The sequence below is a fragment of the Ammospiza caudacuta genome, chromosome 28, assembly GCF_027887145.1.
Source record: "Ammospiza caudacuta isolate bAmmCau1 chromosome 28, bAmmCau1.pri, whole genome shotgun sequence".
Classification (NCBI taxonomy): Eukaryota; Metazoa; Chordata; class Aves; order Passeriformes; family Passerellidae; genus Ammospiza; species Ammospiza caudacuta.
Window position 1 is genome coordinate 1,260,674 of NC_080620.1, and position 16,095 is coordinate 1,276,768.

The 16,095-nt window shown below is 49.8% G+C and overlaps 1 protein-coding gene across 4 annotated transcripts in view; it reads left to right on the top strand.

The window, feature by feature from the left end:
* The window catches only part of PIP5K1C (phosphatidylinositol-4-phosphate 5-kinase type 1 gamma), a 52,390-nt gene that overhangs the window by 16,288 nt on the left and 20,007 nt on the right, over window positions 1–16,095 (top strand). For all 4 annotated transcript variants that reach the window (XM_058821317.1, XM_058821314.1, XM_058821315.1 and 1 more), the window contains exons 2-6: window positions 9,149–9,180; window positions 11,944–12,030; window positions 12,328–12,458; window positions 13,042–13,159; window positions 15,195–15,347. In XM_058821317.1, coding sequence (XP_058677300.1) covers window positions 9,149–9,180; window positions 11,944–12,030; window positions 12,328–12,458; window positions 13,042–13,159; window positions 15,195–15,347 — 521 coding nt within the window. The remainder of the gene's footprint in view (window positions 1–9,148; window positions 9,181–11,943; window positions 12,031–12,327; window positions 12,459–13,041; window positions 13,160–15,194; window positions 15,348–16,095) is intronic.

The following is a 16,095-nucleotide window of genomic DNA, read 5'->3' on the forward strand; positions in this document are numbered from 1 at the left end:
TGCTCTGCTTTTTTAAGCATGTTTTCTCAACTGTGTGTTTTCATTTGTACCTGGTCAACTTGAAAACAGTGTCTGAGTTGTGCAGAGGATGTGCTCTTTGAGGGCTGTATCATAAACTCACACTCTAAAAACTGGAAATGCAACCTAATGCTTTTGCCTGGACATCTGTTTTTGAAACAGGCAGAAGAGATGTCCCTGCCTCCTTTCCCACCCAGGCCTTGTCCTCAGCATTGGGATGCAGAGCTCCGCATTGCAGCGTTGTCAGCAGCACCTGTGGCACCCTGGAAGTGTTTGGTGAAGGAGTTTGTTGGCTGCTCCCATGGGCTGGGTGCAAGGAATTTATCTCCAGTGACGCAGGCTGCACGTAACCTTGCTCTGAAATCCCCTTTCAAGTCTCCAGTGCTTGAGCACCCTCAGAAAATCTCTGTCAGGTGATGTTAGCCAGAGTGGAATTAAATCTTACAGGATTTAGCCGAGCAGCTTTGGCTACAGAGTAAATCAGGAAATGCCCCACTAGGTAAAAATCCGGGTGCACCTTTGGGATTTCTTGTGAAGGGTGGCCTGCAGTCAGAACTGCTGTTTTCCCTTTGGGGGCTGCTGTTGCTTGGGATGCTGGGATCTCACAGATTTAAAGCTGTGCTGACTGTGGTGACATCTCTGTGTCCTGGTGTTGTGGCAGGTGATTATTGGGAAACCTCAAATAGATTTCCTTACCTTCTTTGACTGTAGTAACTGGACTTCAGCATGTTTTTTTAGAGTGCCAGAAAATGGTGGATATCTTTCATGGGTTGCAGTCTTGTATTCTCAGGCTAAATTAGATTAGAATAATTCCTGCTGGTGAGTGAGCAAGGGGCTCGGGCTCCTTTGAGGAAGACATTTTTAAGTAGTGGAAGTTAGGAATTATCTGGCGGAGCCCTCCTGGAGGGAGCCAGGGCAGAGAGATAAAGTCGGGGGGATAGTTTGTCACTGTCTCATGCAGCCTGCAGTCCAGCTCTTGTGGTGTCTGCTGGAATGATTCCTTTGCATTGCCAGTGCTCCCCCAGACAGGCTGAGATCCTCTGCAGGATACCCAGAGAAGGAATATTGGAAAGGGAGCCAAGCTGATGTGCAAAGGCATCCTCCTGCTCTAGTTAAAGGGGGTTTGTCCTCTCAATAACAATATCCTGTGCTATTTATCAGCATAAGAAATTTTAGGATTGAGCACAGTGAATATATCCTTTTCCAGCTAGCAGTTCCCTGTCCTTTGCCTGGCACCTGCCTTGAGGTGTCCTCACAGAGCCAGCGAGTTCCAAAAGGAGCCTGGCTGGTGCAGAGGCTCCAGCAGCACTAATCCTACCTGGCTGGGAGGTGCTGTGGGCTCACACTAAGCCCCAAGCAATGGGGAACGATGGAAACGATGGAAACCCTGGGTATTTGGGACAGAACAACTGTTCTGGCTGTGGCAGGCAGGGTGTAACCTCAGATTAGTCAGGTCAAGCTTCTCCCTCTTTATTAGTGGCATTGGGAGGAGCAGCATGTTGGAGGATGGAGGTGAGCCTCCTTCCCTGCACGTTGGTAGGACATGTTAAAGGTCCTGGATCCTGCTTCTCAGCAGGAGTCTGCAGGCAGGGGAGATGCTTGGAAAATGAAGGAGGGAAGTGAATTCCTTCACTGCCTTGTACTTCTCTGACCTGGGTTTGGGAAGTGGCTCTCAGGGACTTTGTGGCAGCTGGAAACTCCATCTGAACACACAGAATAGAGTCCCGGGGTGCCTGGGGTCATGTGCTACATTCAGGTCCCCAGTGGTTTTACAACACAGCTAGAAAGGCAGCAGGAGGTTCTGTGTCCTCTTGCTGCCAAACCACAGCTCTGGGCAGGCAGGACGTGCTGGAGTGAGCAGAGTCAGTGGGTTGTAACCTGCTAGTAGGGGATTTGAAGCTTATCCTTCCTTTGAACAAAGGTAAGGGCAGCTGAATGTTGCCCTGGCTCTTCTGGATGATTGTGAGGAATGTGGCTTCAAAGTCCTCCAGCCTTTTATGGCCCTGCTCTAAATTGGCGTCGTGGTTTGAGTGTGGCACCTCTGTGCCTGAGTGTCATCCCAGGCACAGAACTGGCTCTGTCCTGCAGAGGTGACACTTCTGCTCCATGTTTGCTGTCTCTAATCCTGCTCCAGCTTTGTCGTGAGTGCTGTAGGCAGATTGGGCTTGCAGGTTGTAATAAACAGCGAAGGCAGAAGGAGGGAAGAGGCCGGCATTCCCAGGCATTCCCAGGCTGCTGCTGGGTGTCCGACCTTGGGAGCCTCCCCTGCCTGCCCCCACTGCCCGGGGGGACGTGCTGGGAGCCTGTGTTCCTCCCTGCACGATCCTCCTGTGGCCAGCGTGTGGAAGGGAGCAGGAACACGGTGTTCAGATAAGGCTGCACCTTTCCCATGGAGCAGATGTTTGCCCGAACATCCCCCTGGATTGCATAATTACTGAGGCGAGCGGCTGCAGCCTGTTCCGCTGCTGGGTGGCAGCTATTGTGTGCTGCTTTTGATGAGATTCTTGTTGTGCTTTTTGTCACTGTGTCACACGCTTTGGGCTCAGCACTCCAAAATTGTCCTTTTTCTACGTGCAGCTGATCCAAAACAAGAAAACAAATCAGTTCTTTTTGAATTTCATTTCCCTGGTCTTGTCCTGCTTGTTCCTCGCTGTAATTGGGCTTTGGTGCTGTAAGTGCTTTTGCAGGGAGTTGTTAAAGAAACATTGCCGTGTGGTGATGTCCTGGCTCAGCTCCCTGGGGAGGGCTGCACCCGGGGTGCTGCGCCCCGGATGTGCTGGCACCTGCAGCTGACGGTGAGGAAGGGACGTGTTAACTCCCTGCTTGCGTCTTCAGCTTCTGCCCTGCCTCTTCAGCTGGGATAAACGGATTTATTTTTGAGGCAGAAAGAGTTTCTGCATAAACCCAAAAATAAACCAGGCTGGTAGATGCCTTTACTGCAGAACATCCTTTTGTGGCAGTGCCTGGCAGTGCTGATGCTCCATAAGCTGGAAGTTTGCTTTGATCAGGAGAGCTGGGCTGTAAAATCCAGGTTCAGTGCTGATCCCTAGGAGCCAGCAGGGGAGCAGCTTCTGGAGTCTGGGGTCAGAAACATGAGGGGGTGTCTGGGGCTCCCTGTGCCCGTCTGTCTCCACTTAATGGAAGAGCATGTCCATGCCCGGGGTGGAAAGGAGGGATCAGCCGTGTCACTGCTCTCAGCAGGTAGCACAGCAGTGCCCCGAGGCCCAGCCTGCACATTAAGCTCTTTCCCTTCATTTGTACAAGCCATTTATTTGTACAAGCCTTGCTGTTCCCATCCCCAGCGTTTCTGCTGAGGAAAACAAGACAAAGGCCATGGGAAGAGTGCAGCACTCGGAGCTGGGGCAGCAGATCCTGGTGTGCAAATGTTGTTTCATGTGAAGGTGGCTCCTGTGTGCTTCAAACAAGGCATGGAGCCCACGTGGGTGACAAGAAGGAGCAGAGGACAGGGAGGAGGTCAGGTGGGATTAAACAGGATTATTTCTCTCTGGCTACTCCTGTAGCCCAGTTTGGATACTGCCTGGTGCTGCCAGCATTTCTGCTGCAAACAGCTGCTGGACTGTGGATGCTGGCTGAAGTGTCCTGAGGAATGTTGAGCTACCTGTGCTGCAGGTGCATCAGAGCCAGGCCTCTCCTCCCCCTGTGTGCTTGTCCATAGGGTTGGAGCCAGCCTTGCCTGAGCACTGGGATGAGTAATGGGGTGAACCAGGCAGTAGAGAGGGTCAGCTGGGTTTGACAGCACCAGTTTTGTGTGGATGATCCCAAAAGTCAGTCAGTCTGGCCATGCTGCAGGGAAACATAGATACATTTAGATGGTAGAACTTTGTGTAGGTTCTACATAACAAGCAGAATTTATCTTAGGTTGCTTTATTTCTGTCTTATTTCTCCAAGCTCTCAGAGTGCCAGGATCAGTGATCCACACCCAGGGTGCTGAACAGCTACAGCTCTTTATACCAAGAGATGGCAAATATAAGGGGAAAAACCCCAACATTTTAATGTAATTTTGTGCCTCACTTGATGATTCTCATCTGAATAAAATTGTGTTGAATTATGGGAAGAAAATATATTTAATGATCAGAAGTAGGTGCCTGGGAAGGGCAGGTTGTACTCAGCTGCCTTCTCTGGGGGGGATCAGCCAGCTCCTGCTCCCTGTGGTGTCCCCTCCCCTCCCAGGACTGCCCTGTGCTGCTGCTCCATGTGCTGGGAGCTGGAGCCACACGTGTGGCATGTGAGAAAAAATTCAGGGATTGCTTTTACCTGTGCCTTGAGACACAGCCTGATGCTTCTGCTGGCTGCTGCTCTGGATCAGGGGCTGCTTCCCAGCTCAGGAGTGTTTTCTGGCTTACAAGAGAGCTGGACAGAGACTCTGGAGAAGGGCCTGGAGGGACAGAACAAGGGGGAATGCCCTGTCAGAGGGCAGGGATGGATGGGATATTGCAAAGAAATGCTTCCCTGTGAGGGTGCTGAGGCCCTGGCACAGGGTGCCCAGAGCAGCTGTGGCTGCCCCATTGCTGGAAGTGTCCAAGGAGGGGGCTCAGAGCACCCTGGTCTAGTGGAAGGTGCCCCTGCCCATGGCAAGGGCTGGAATGAGATGAACTTTAAGGTCCCTTCCAACCCTTACCATTCCATGATTTGCTGAATCACCTTCCCTCGGTCTCCCTTAATTTTAATTTGTTTTTAGCAGCAGTCTCTTATAGGTAGTAACAGTGGTCTCTTTTGATGGATATGTTTAATTTCCATCCTTTCTGCCTCTATATATAGCAATACGTGTGCAGGGACTTTAACTTCCACAGCTCCTGTCTTGGCATTCTTGTTCCTGCCTTTGCCTCTAAGGCGTTGACTGAGCAAGTCTGTGTTAGGGGTGAGATGGAACAGGGAATCATGTCCTGGTTACAGTCTCCACATCCCCTCATTGTCCACATGGGCTGCTCAGCTGTGTCACATTGTCTTGTTCTCAATGGAGAAAGTGAAAAATGAGATGAGCACACTCCTCTGGGACACCTTCCACCAGACCAGGCTGGGTGCAAGTGGCAAACTGCAGGTCTCTGGTGGGCAGGATTTCTGGGAGAGTCATGCTGCTGCAGCCTCCAGCCAAGGAGCTTATGTAGCATTTCTATTTTCACGTATTTTTAGTTCCAGTCACATTGGATGTCCTTATAAACCCTTAAATAAAGTGAAGCTTTTAGTAAAGATGCAGCAGCAGTTCTGATCAGAGAAAGGAATCCACTGGTTATTCAGATTTGTTTTGCCTTCTCTAGGGCATCATAAAGCATCAAATACTTAAAATTTTTAAATATATGTCTGTGTATATAAAGAAAACTTCGTTATTAGATCATGTGGGCACTGCCCAGGCTGCCCAGGGAATGGTGCCAAGGCTGCCAGAGCTGCAGGAGCTCCCAGGGGTGCTCAGGGTGGGGCTGTTGGGGTGGCTGGGCAGGGACAGGGGCTGGGCTCAGTGGTCCTTGTGGGTGCCTTCCCACTGAGGATATTCCAGGATCCCACTGGGATATTCTGTGGTCTTAAATTGGGCTTCTGCTGGATTTTTGTAAACCTTTTAAGGAATTTCTTTCCAGTGGACAGAAGCCTCTAATGCCTGTTTTGATGGTGAAGGGTTTTGGCAAGTCAGCCTGTCTCAGCTGGTTTGCAGGGAGTGGAAGGGACACCTTCCACTATCCCAGTTTGCTCCAAGCCTCATCCAGCCTGGCCCGGAACACTTCCAGGGATCCAGGGGCAGCCCCAGCTGCTCTGGGCACCCTGTGCCAGGGCCTGCCCACCCTTACCTTGTGGAGGTTTGCTCCTCTGGCTGGTAGAGCTGAAACTTGAGCCCTTTCCTGTGCAGAGGCTTTCCAGGAGGAAATTCCTGCCTGTCCTGCCAGGGCATCAGCTCAGTGGTGGAGATGTCCAATGTGACTGTGAATATGGAAAAAACACAGGTTAAGTCTGAGATCGGAATTGCTGAATGCCACAACTGAAGTGTTCATTTCAGAGGCTGCACAGAAGCTCAAGCCCTGGGACAGGGTCACTGGAAGCCCTGCACAGATGAGAACAGAACTGAAGGCAGCAGGTCAAGCATGCATGAAGTGCCTGGCAGAGCCCAGGCACAGACTGGATGCAGAAAGTTGGGGTTTCATCTCAGGGTTTCCCTCCAAAACCCTCTCATCCCATTTCTGAGCACGGCTGTAAGCCACCCCAAATCGGATCAGAATTATTTCAATTAGCTCGTTAAGTGTCGAAACTTCCACAGCAGCACTCCCGCCAGCCCCAGCGCTGCCTCGTGGCTCAATAACCCCTGGAGCTGGAGTTAAATCAGATTTTGCCAGACCATCTGTCAGCTTGTTTGAGCGAGCACAGCCATGTGCCATGCACAGAGGAGCCAGGGGATGATTTTTACATTTTCTGACTAGACAAGTTGATTTTATAAAGCTGATTATTTTTTATTAGTGGTGGGGGCAGAGGGAAGTTTTGCTGGGGTTGCTCTTGCCCACGTCAGGCGTCATTCCTCCCTGAGATCTGTGGTTCCTTCCCTCCAACACCTTTCCTTTGTGTGGATGGTTGGTATTGATTCCACATTTGGTACATGTACAGCAGCAGACACTTAAAAGCTGGGAATGAAAGTGGCTTGTGGTAATTATCACAAAATTAAAGATAATCTCCTGTTCTGGAATTGTGACAAAGTGCAGAAATGAGCTTAGTGCAGCAGGAGAGCAGTGGCAGCCATGCAGGGAGAGCACGTTCCCCTGGCCCCGGGCTCTCACCAGTGCTGTGCTCGCAGGGATTTCCAGTGCTCAGTCTGGGGCAGCATTAGCTCTTCTGGGTTCCCCCATGTTCTGGAAGTGCTGCTTCAGCTTGTGCCCTGGAAGTTCATTAGCCAAATGCTCACTCAGAGCTGTATTTCCTGCTCCCCAGGCCATTGCAGGGTGTTTTGCTCAATGATCACAAAATTGTGTTGGCTTAGGCCAAAGAAGGAATTTTTCAGCACAGTTTGAGCTCACAGTGGTCCTGAGCCATGTGGTGCTGCAGTCTGAGAGCTGGAGGAGTGACAGGGTGTCCCTTGTGGTGTGTGTCACCCACCTGTGTCAGGGACACCCCTCACTGAGGGCCCAGCCTGAGTGTGTGCCCGAGGGGCGCTGCTCTGCCCCTCTGGGGTCCCACTCTGCTCACTGCTCTCTGCCCCTTTGCAGTGGGATTGTGCAGCACAGGGAGTGGCATTTCAGTGGCTGTTCCTGAGGCAGGAGGTGGGCACTGTTTAAAGGAGAATAACAAGAAGTGACTCTTCCCGTGCCACCCTGGCTCTGCCCCCAGGCCGGGCTGCAGCCCCAGCGGTGCTCTGCAGACAGCTCCAAATGCCACCTGACAAGACCTGTTCCACGTGAGGGACTGCCCAGTTTGTGGAGATCAGGATGGTGAGACACCTGCAGCACTTCTGAGTCAGAGCAGCTTCATCCCCCCTGTGATCACCAAGGGTTTTTGTTGGGTTTGTTGTTTATTTGCTTTCCGGAATCTGAAATATTTTCCAAAACGTGACTGAGTCACACACTTCCCTGGTGTTGTCATCCCATTATCATGGAATCTTGGGATGTTTTGGGTTGGAAGGGACCTTACAGCTCATCTTGTACTACCCCCGGCCATGGCAGGGACACCTTCCTATAGACCAGGGTGCTCCCAGCCCTGTCCAGCCTGGCCTTGGGCACTGCCAGGGATCCAGGGGCAGCCCCAGCTGTGCTGGGCACCCTGTGCCAGTGCCTCACCATCCTCGCAGGGGAGAATTTTTTTGCAGTATCCCATCTAACGCTGCCCTCTGACAATAGGAAGCCATTTCCCCTTGTTCTGTCCCTCCAGGCCCTTGTCCAAAGTCCCTTTCCAGCTCTCCTGGAGCCCCTTCAGGTTCTGATGCCCAGGTTCTTGCTCAGGCTCCTTCTGAAACAAGCCCTGGAGCAGCATCCCTGCTTCTCTTTGAGGGGTTTGAATAGGTACCATGGGTAAACCCTCAAAGTTCTCCCTTCACCAAACGGGGGAGATGCTGAAGCAGCAGAATTGGGTTGGGGGCTCTTGGGCTTTTCCTGCTCTCCAGCCAGGAGGGACAGAGGAAATCCACGCCCTCCCGGGGAAGACCACCCCCTAATCTGAATGTAGATGAGCTCAAAACTGCACTCAATGGTCTTTTGCAAATTTAAGCCCTTTCTGAAGGATTATGGGCTCCTAGGGATCTGTGCCTGTAGGAACACTGTAGCACAGGGACAGGGAGTGGCAGACTCACATGTGGAAGTAAGGCCTTAAAGCTGTCCCCTGAGTTTGTGTTCTGTGCAGGAGACTCCCCCATGAGAGCTGCTCTGTGCACACAGAGGTGCTGGGGTGCTGTGGGGAGCTCCTCTCCAGCAGCTCTTGATCCTTCATCGTTGCTCTCAGGAGCCAGCTGGGCTGGATCTCATGGTCCCACCTTCCACACAGGAGCCTGTGCTCCCTGCTGTCTGAAAAACTCAGAAAAACAAACTCAGGCTAGGAAATGGGAGATGGCCTCATGTCAGAGGGTTTGGGCCTGTGTTTCCAGCTCTGATTTTGTACCTAAAGGCTTAAGGCAAAACCCTGATTTCCACCGTTGGCTGTAATGGAGTAGCAGTGGCTTCTACCGAGGCAGCAATAAAGATAAATGACGCATTCATTTGTGTGATATATTTGGACGTAGGATTCTATAAATATATTCAATTATCAATACAGTTTGTCAAGTGTCTTCTGAGTGGCTGGAATACAGCTTCAGGAGTGTCTCTCTGGGTTTCTGTGTGGATCCAGCTCTTCAGTGTAGTATGGACCCATTGCTTAATGGGGCAGCAGAGATTTGCAAGACCTCTCTGCTGAAGCCTCTAGGAAATGCTGTTGCTGGGAAAAAATGTGCATTTTTGTGCTTCTGAATATGAAATTGTTCGTGTGACTCCTGTACCATCAGATTCCTGAACTGGTGAAGCTGAAAACTGAGTAAAACCAGCTGCTCTAAGGACTGGCTGCTGTACTTGAAAAGACAAAGCTTTGAGCTGTTTTCTGAGAGTTTTGGTGCTTGGGTTGGGGGTTTTTATTGGATGTCCCTACTTCTCCTGATTCTCTTCCCTTTTGTCTGCAGGTCTGGGCCCAAAGAAGACACCCATCACTGAGGTGAGATGCGTAAAGCTGGGTTTGACAGTCCTGTGTTGAGAAATGAGAACACAGAGCTCTAGGAAACTCTTCTGCCTGCCTTTTCTGAGCAAAAGTGCATTTCAAAGTATTTACAAGATTACTACAAAATCTGTGTCTGTTATTTGGGAGAAATAAAATAAGTGGCAGGTCTCTGGGGCCCCTTCATTACATCACTGCAGCCACAGAAGGGATGTGGGGGGATTGTGCCAGGTTTGGCTGTGTGATCCATGATGCCTCTGCATCAGTGGCGGAGGGCACCTCTCCCACACCAGCACCTGGAGGTGGGCACTGGAGAGTGCATGCATTGGGCATCCCCAGGCCTCTGTGGTGGGTCTTACCTGTCATTGTCACTGCTTTTAATGAAGGAATGGGACAATTTTCTGGCTAAGAACAATTTATTGCTCAGATGAACATCAGTCTCGGAGGCTGTGAGATTTTAGAGGAGAAGGCAGTCAGCCACAGCTCAAAGTAGTCACAAGTTCTTTGTTCCAAGACAATATATAACTTTTTAAACCAATAGACAGTTGTCACAGGGTTTATTTTGCTTTTCTAACCTATCACCTTTACTTACCTCTGCTGCACTGTGGATACATTTATCCAATGGGCTATTATCACACATATACACATATGCCTCTGTTATAACTTCTAAACTCTTAGCTTACTCTATACAACCACACCCCTACATTATAAACCCTTCACTATCTTACCCAGTACAGTTTCTCACTTACTTAAGGAATATTCTTACTTACAGCTATAGAAACATAAGTTTATGTTTTTTCTGCCTGATGTTTGTGTATTGTATTTTTACATCAATCCCAGCTTCTCCCAAGGCTGCAAATCAAACCTTTCCATGTCTGTGGAAGTTTCTATTTTTCTTATTCCCACACTTACCCACTGGGAGTGAGTTGGGGAGGCTGTGATTTGTGAAGCCCTAAGACAGGGGAACATCTCCAGGGACTCATCTTCTCTTGTAGATATTCCAGGTCACAGGTTCTGAGTCACTGTTACCTTCTGGAGCAAAACTCTTCACAGTTGGCAGCAGGGAATCTAGTAGGAGGCTCTGTGCTGAAAGCTGTTCCCTGAAACCCACACTCATGGTTTAGGGCATCATGTTCAAATGATTTTTGTTTGATCAAATTTCTTTATATCCCCCATCCCATTTTCACCTGTGATGATGAGCATTTGTATACATGAACAGCAAAATCTTCCCAGAAAATTGCCTGCCATGTGACACTTGATTCTTTTGTACCTGCACAGGAATGTGTGTAGTGGGAAGCTCAGCTGCTGTGGTTGCATCATTCAATGCACAAACAAGGCCACTTTTTCTTGCCCTGGAAACAGCCACAGGCAGAGCAGGAGACTGGAAGAGACTTTTGTCACTGCAGTTCCTAGGATGGCAGCCCCTTCCCCTGCCTGTGTCTGCTCATCACACTGGGAAGATGATGGGGAGCCATTGGCAAGGCAGGACAGCACAGCTGGGGCTTGCATGGAGAAAGATCCAAGGGGTTGGTGGAAGGAGAGGCTGAGCTGTGCTGCTGCTCACAGCTGCTGGAGGAGGAGTGCTCAGAAGCAAGGCTGGCCCTGCCAATAAAATAGGGTAGGAAATGGGATTTTTGAAGGAGAGCTCAGTCTGCCCCTTAGTATGAGAAGTATGAGCAGATTGACCAGAAATAACTGCAAGCTCTTGATCAAAAGCTAAAGTACAAAGAACTTCTTAGTCTGAGCAAAATTATCCATTGTCTGCTGGAGCAGTTGGTTTGGAGCTGGGTCTGTGCAGCACTCAAGAGGGACAGGGATAGAACAGTGTTACTTGGGAAGTGACCTTGGATCTCTCTGTGTGTTGTTCAAAGGAACATCCAGAGCTGTTCTGCAATGTAGCAAACCCCAAAATGGCGCTGGTCTCTAACAGCGTTTCTAGCAGTCTGGTGGGCTCCAGGATCCATGGGGGGGTCAGCTGGCAGAGAGCTTGGGTGGGGTGCAGTGGTGATTGGTGGTGGAGTAGAGAGTCCCTAGGGCTGCAAAAGGAGCTGCAGGGAACTTCCAACACCTGCTTACACCAGGCTGTTAAAGAGCAGCCACAACCTGCTGCCTTCTGGGTTGGCAAAGAAAGGCCTAGGCAGACTCAGAGGCAGGAGAGGAGAAGGGGACAGGAGCAGGTTTGTTGTCACCCTGAAGTGCTGGCAGTCTGTAGCATTTCTGTAAACTTCAAAACTTGTGGAAGAGACATTCCTGTGGCTCACCCTGTGTGGGCTCAGCCTTGGAATTGTAAACAGATGAGATCTTGCTTAAATGGATTATCTCAGTGTGAGAGGGGCTGGGCTGTCCCCATCAGCTGGCTCTGATCTCTCCAGCAAAACCCGAGGTGTCAGTGTGACACCTGAGGGCGTGGGATTTTAAGAATAAGTCTCTGTGGCTGTTTGATTTAATACATCACTGTTTTAACTCAATGGGAACTGCAGTCAAGCACCAGGGGAATCTTGGCAGTTGAATCTTTTCTGAGCTCGGTGTTTTCGCTGAGGGCTCTGCAGTGAGCAGTGGGGGTGTCACGTGGAGTGTTGCTATTCTAACTCATCTTCAGGGGAGGAAAGATAATTCAAAGAGCTTCACTTTCACCTGTTGGCATCTGCAGGGTGTTCACCATGAGCCCTGTGTGCTGTACAGTGTGGGAGTGTGTGTGCTGCTCTGTATGTGCTTGGTGGCAGCTCAGCCTGTGCCCTGACTGTCCCTGTGCTCTCCTTGCAGGGCCCCTCACTGCCAGGACAGCCAGGCCAAGGAAAGAGGATTGGTCATCGAAGTGTGGATGCTTCTGGGGAAACCACCTACAAAAAGGTTTGGGTTTGGGGAGTGAGGGATGGCACCCACTAAACCGCCTACAAAAAGGTTTGGGTTTGGGGAGTGGGGGATGGCACCCAAGTGGGTGACAGGCTGAGAGAAGTTCTGGCCCAGTAGTTATTAATCTAAAGCCCTAATTGATCTCTTCAGCAGCTGGATAAACTTGGTTAGCAGCATGTGGTGCCTGAGATGACCCCACAAAAGTCACAGACATGACTGTGTTGTAATGCAGGGGATGTTACTGTGATTTATCTGCTATGAAATGCTCACTGACTGCTCTTTTCCTTTTGCCAGACCACCTCATCCACTCTGAAGGGGGCCATCCAGCTGGGGATTGGATATACTGTGGGAAATCTGAGCTCCAAGCCAGAGAGGGATGTCCTGATGCAGGACTTCTACGTGGTGGAGAGCATTTTTTTCCCAAGGTAAAGGAGAATGAGAAAAAATAAATGCATGAATTAGTTATTTTCTTTTCCTCTCACTGATTTTTCAAGAGAGCTTCCATCTGTCTTTAGATCAGAGTTGCATGCTCTGAATGTTTTAAATCTGCTCTGTGATACACAAACAGAACAGTGGGAAGTGTTGGAGTCTGCAGTGCACTGGCCTGCAGGGAAGCACAGTGAAGGATGCAGTACTGTGCACTCCAGTTTGTTACCCTTCCTACATGCTTGTCTTCCTAGCTGTCCATCTAGCATTTCTTCCACAAAATTATGCTGTGTTTTGTATGGAAGCAACTCCTTCTGGGAGCTCTCTAACTGTGAATAAACAAAGCTCATAAAAATTATGTTCTCTGTGTAAATATATTCTGCTTGGCAAGTGGTTGTTCCTTTAATCTCTGGAAATAGATTTTGGCAGATAGTTTGAAACCTGTTTTCCTACCACAGAAGAAAGGTGGTGGTGCTTGTTCCAAAGATGTCTTTTTGCAAGGCTCGCTGCATCTGAAGCTTTGGTGTGCCTGTCCTTGTGTGTGGGTGCTAACAGGCTGTGCCATGTGTGTGTTCTGTGCAGCGAGGGCAGTAACCTCACCCCAGCTCACCACTTCGCCGACTTCAGGTTCAAGACCTACGCCCCCGTGGCTTTCCGCTACTTCCGGGAGCTCTTTGGGATTCGTCCAGATGATTATTTGGTATGGAGATATTTTTAAATTTTGCTGTCTTGTCCTCCTTTGTTTACCTTTACCATGAGGGTGGTGAGGCCCTGGCACAGGTTGCCCAGAGCAGCTGTGGCTGCCCCATCCCTGGGAGCGTTCCAGGACAGGTTGGATGGGGTTGGAGCAACCTGTTGTAGTGGAAGGTGTGCCTGCCCATGGCAGGGGGTGGAATGAGATGGGTTTAAGATCCTTTCCATCCCAAAACATTCCATGATTCCAAGTCTAAGTTTGCTGGATGGCAGCTGCCAGCCTATACTGGAGGGAGGCCATGCCCTGCACACAATGTGAGCTGTGTAAGCCCTGCAATGGGCTTCCCTCTCTGCTCCTTGTGGTAACAATAACTTACTGTGTTTACAAGCTAAAGGAGTTGTGTGCTGCTGGGTGCAACCCTGTAATGTCCCCTGCAACTCTAAGGACAAAGATGGGAATTTTTTCTTGTGTACTCACTAGAGAGCTATGTGAGAGTAGTTATTTTAATCATCTTAAAAAGACACAATAAACTACAGCTTGTTCTTGTGCTTCAAAAGCTCCTCAGAGCTGGAAAGGCTGGTTTTCAAATACCTTGGAGTACAAGCTGTTGGGGTTTTGAGTGCCCTGTGATTGAGTTTGGGCCCTTGCCTTTGTGTGACGTCCTGTTCTGTGTGAACTGGGGAAGGAAACACATCCATGAGAGCACATCCTCCCCTTTTGGAGCAGCCCTTTTTGTGTGACTTCACCTGTAGGTAGGGGTGGTCACAGCTGAGGACCTCCCAGTGAAACAAGCCTGTGCCAGGGCCTGGTGGGGGGTAACAGTGATCCCCTCCAGTGCCAGCCAAGGCAGTGCTGCCTCATGCATGAGTGTTCAGAGCTGAGGACAGGCAAGGAGTTTGCCTCAGTTGCAAAGGTCATGGCTCTGATTTGTTGTTTCTGCTTCTCCTGACTGTCTCTTGCCTGCCACAGCAGCAAATGCCTTTAATTATGCATGAGATGATTAGCTTGATCAGGTCTGGGGTTGTTAATCTGTGCAGAGCTGAAAGCTGTTTTCATTACATAATGATGAGCATTTAATTTATTGTTCTGATCACCTCCCTCTCCCCATTTCACCTCTTACTGAGCAGTTCTGTGATCCTGCCCTGAACCCACCTGACCTCTGCAGTGTCTGGGTGGGCACTGAGCTAAAATGTACATCTGCCTGCCTTGCTTTCTCTGTTTTTTCCTCTGCTGCTGGGCAAGTCCTTATTTGAGGACCTATTTGTGTCCTGATGAGCAGATGTGCTCTCCCACTTCAGATCCCAGTGCAGAACTCTTTGCTGTGCTTGAGCAAGGCTTGTCCCTTTTCATTGCACACCTGGGATAAGATGATAAGATCTGTAATGTGTTTTTAGCAGGATTGATGGAGTGAGTTGTGGCTGTAAAAATACAGCCAGGTTGGATGGAGCCTGGAGCAACCTAGTGTAGTGGAAGTGTCCTTGCCCATGTATGAAGTGAGATGAGCTTTAAGGTCATTTCCAGCCCAAACCATTCTGTGATTCTGTGAATCTGGCACTGACTTTTACAGAGAACAGGGGAGCACAAGGCCAGGGGAGACTGCTGAGAACAGCCAGTGTGTTGTGTTCCCTCCAGCACAGTGATATCTGGCTTCCTGAGCAGGCTGTGGTGTCTCCTGGAATCCTCTGTGCCCATCAGCCTGTGCTGGGCTCTGCTCAAAGAGCCTGAATGTGATACGTGCGTGCAGGCACAATGGGAACAGATAAGATGTCATTATGAAGGCTGGATGTTCCTGAAAGCAGATGATTAGTTGGATACTGAGCAGTTGGGATGCTCTGAACTGTAATCTTAGTCTCTAATTATAAATTGTCCATCAGTTTGGTTGCTCAGACCAACCCTATAATGAAAATAGTTCTCACTTGAGCTTTGCTACCCCTTAATCTCCCAGGGAGATGACATGATGGGGAAGGCCCTTGAGGGCATAGAACTCAAATCTGCAGTAAATGGGGGATGAAGCATCACCTTGTTTTCTTTTTCTGGCCAGTATTCGTTGTGCAACGAGCCTCTGATCGAGCTGTCCAACCCCGGCGCCAGCGGCTCCCTCTTCTACGTCACCAGCGACGACGAATTCATCATCAAAACTGTGATGCACAAGGAAGCTGAATTCCTGCAGAAGCTCCTTCCTGGATACTACATGGTGTGTATCACCCAGCAGCTCGGAGCCAGCTCAGCTTTGTCATGGCAGAGCATCTCACAGGGCATGTCCTCCACCTGCCCCCATGCCAGGGACAGTGTTAACAACATGTCATGAAGCCAGTCCCAGAAGCACAAATCCTACTGATTATTTGCAAACTCTGTGGGTAAACATGAGGCAGATAATTGTGCTGTAGTTTGGGGGCATGTTCTGGCCTCAAAATGGCTTCCCAGATGTGTGCTTCTGAGTGCCCTTTTCCCAGAGCTAGTTCATTCCTTTTTCACTTGGCAGTGTGCATCTGCCCCAGCCTGCATTTGGGGATGGCTGCTGATTGCAGTCATAGAATAGTAAAACTCTTAAGTTTGGAAAAGACCACAAAGATCATTAGCTTGATCAAACCTTCAGCTCAGCACCATGATGGTCACCACTAAACCTTGTCTACAAGTGCCACAGCCACACATTATTTGAATGCTTTCAGGAATGGTGACTCCACCACTGCCCTGGACAGCTTGTTCTAACCCTTTACAACCCTTTCCATGAAGAAATTTCCCCTAATATCCAACCCAAACCTCCCCTGGCACAACTTGAGGCTGTTTCCTCTCATCCTGTCCATTGTTGCTTGAGAACAGAACCTGAGCCCCACCTGGCTGCACCCTCCTGTCAGGGACTTGTGGAGAGCAAAAGGTCCCCCCTGAGCCTCCTTTTCTCCAGGCAATAATGCAACCACCCTGGTTTTGTGGGGAAAGCACTG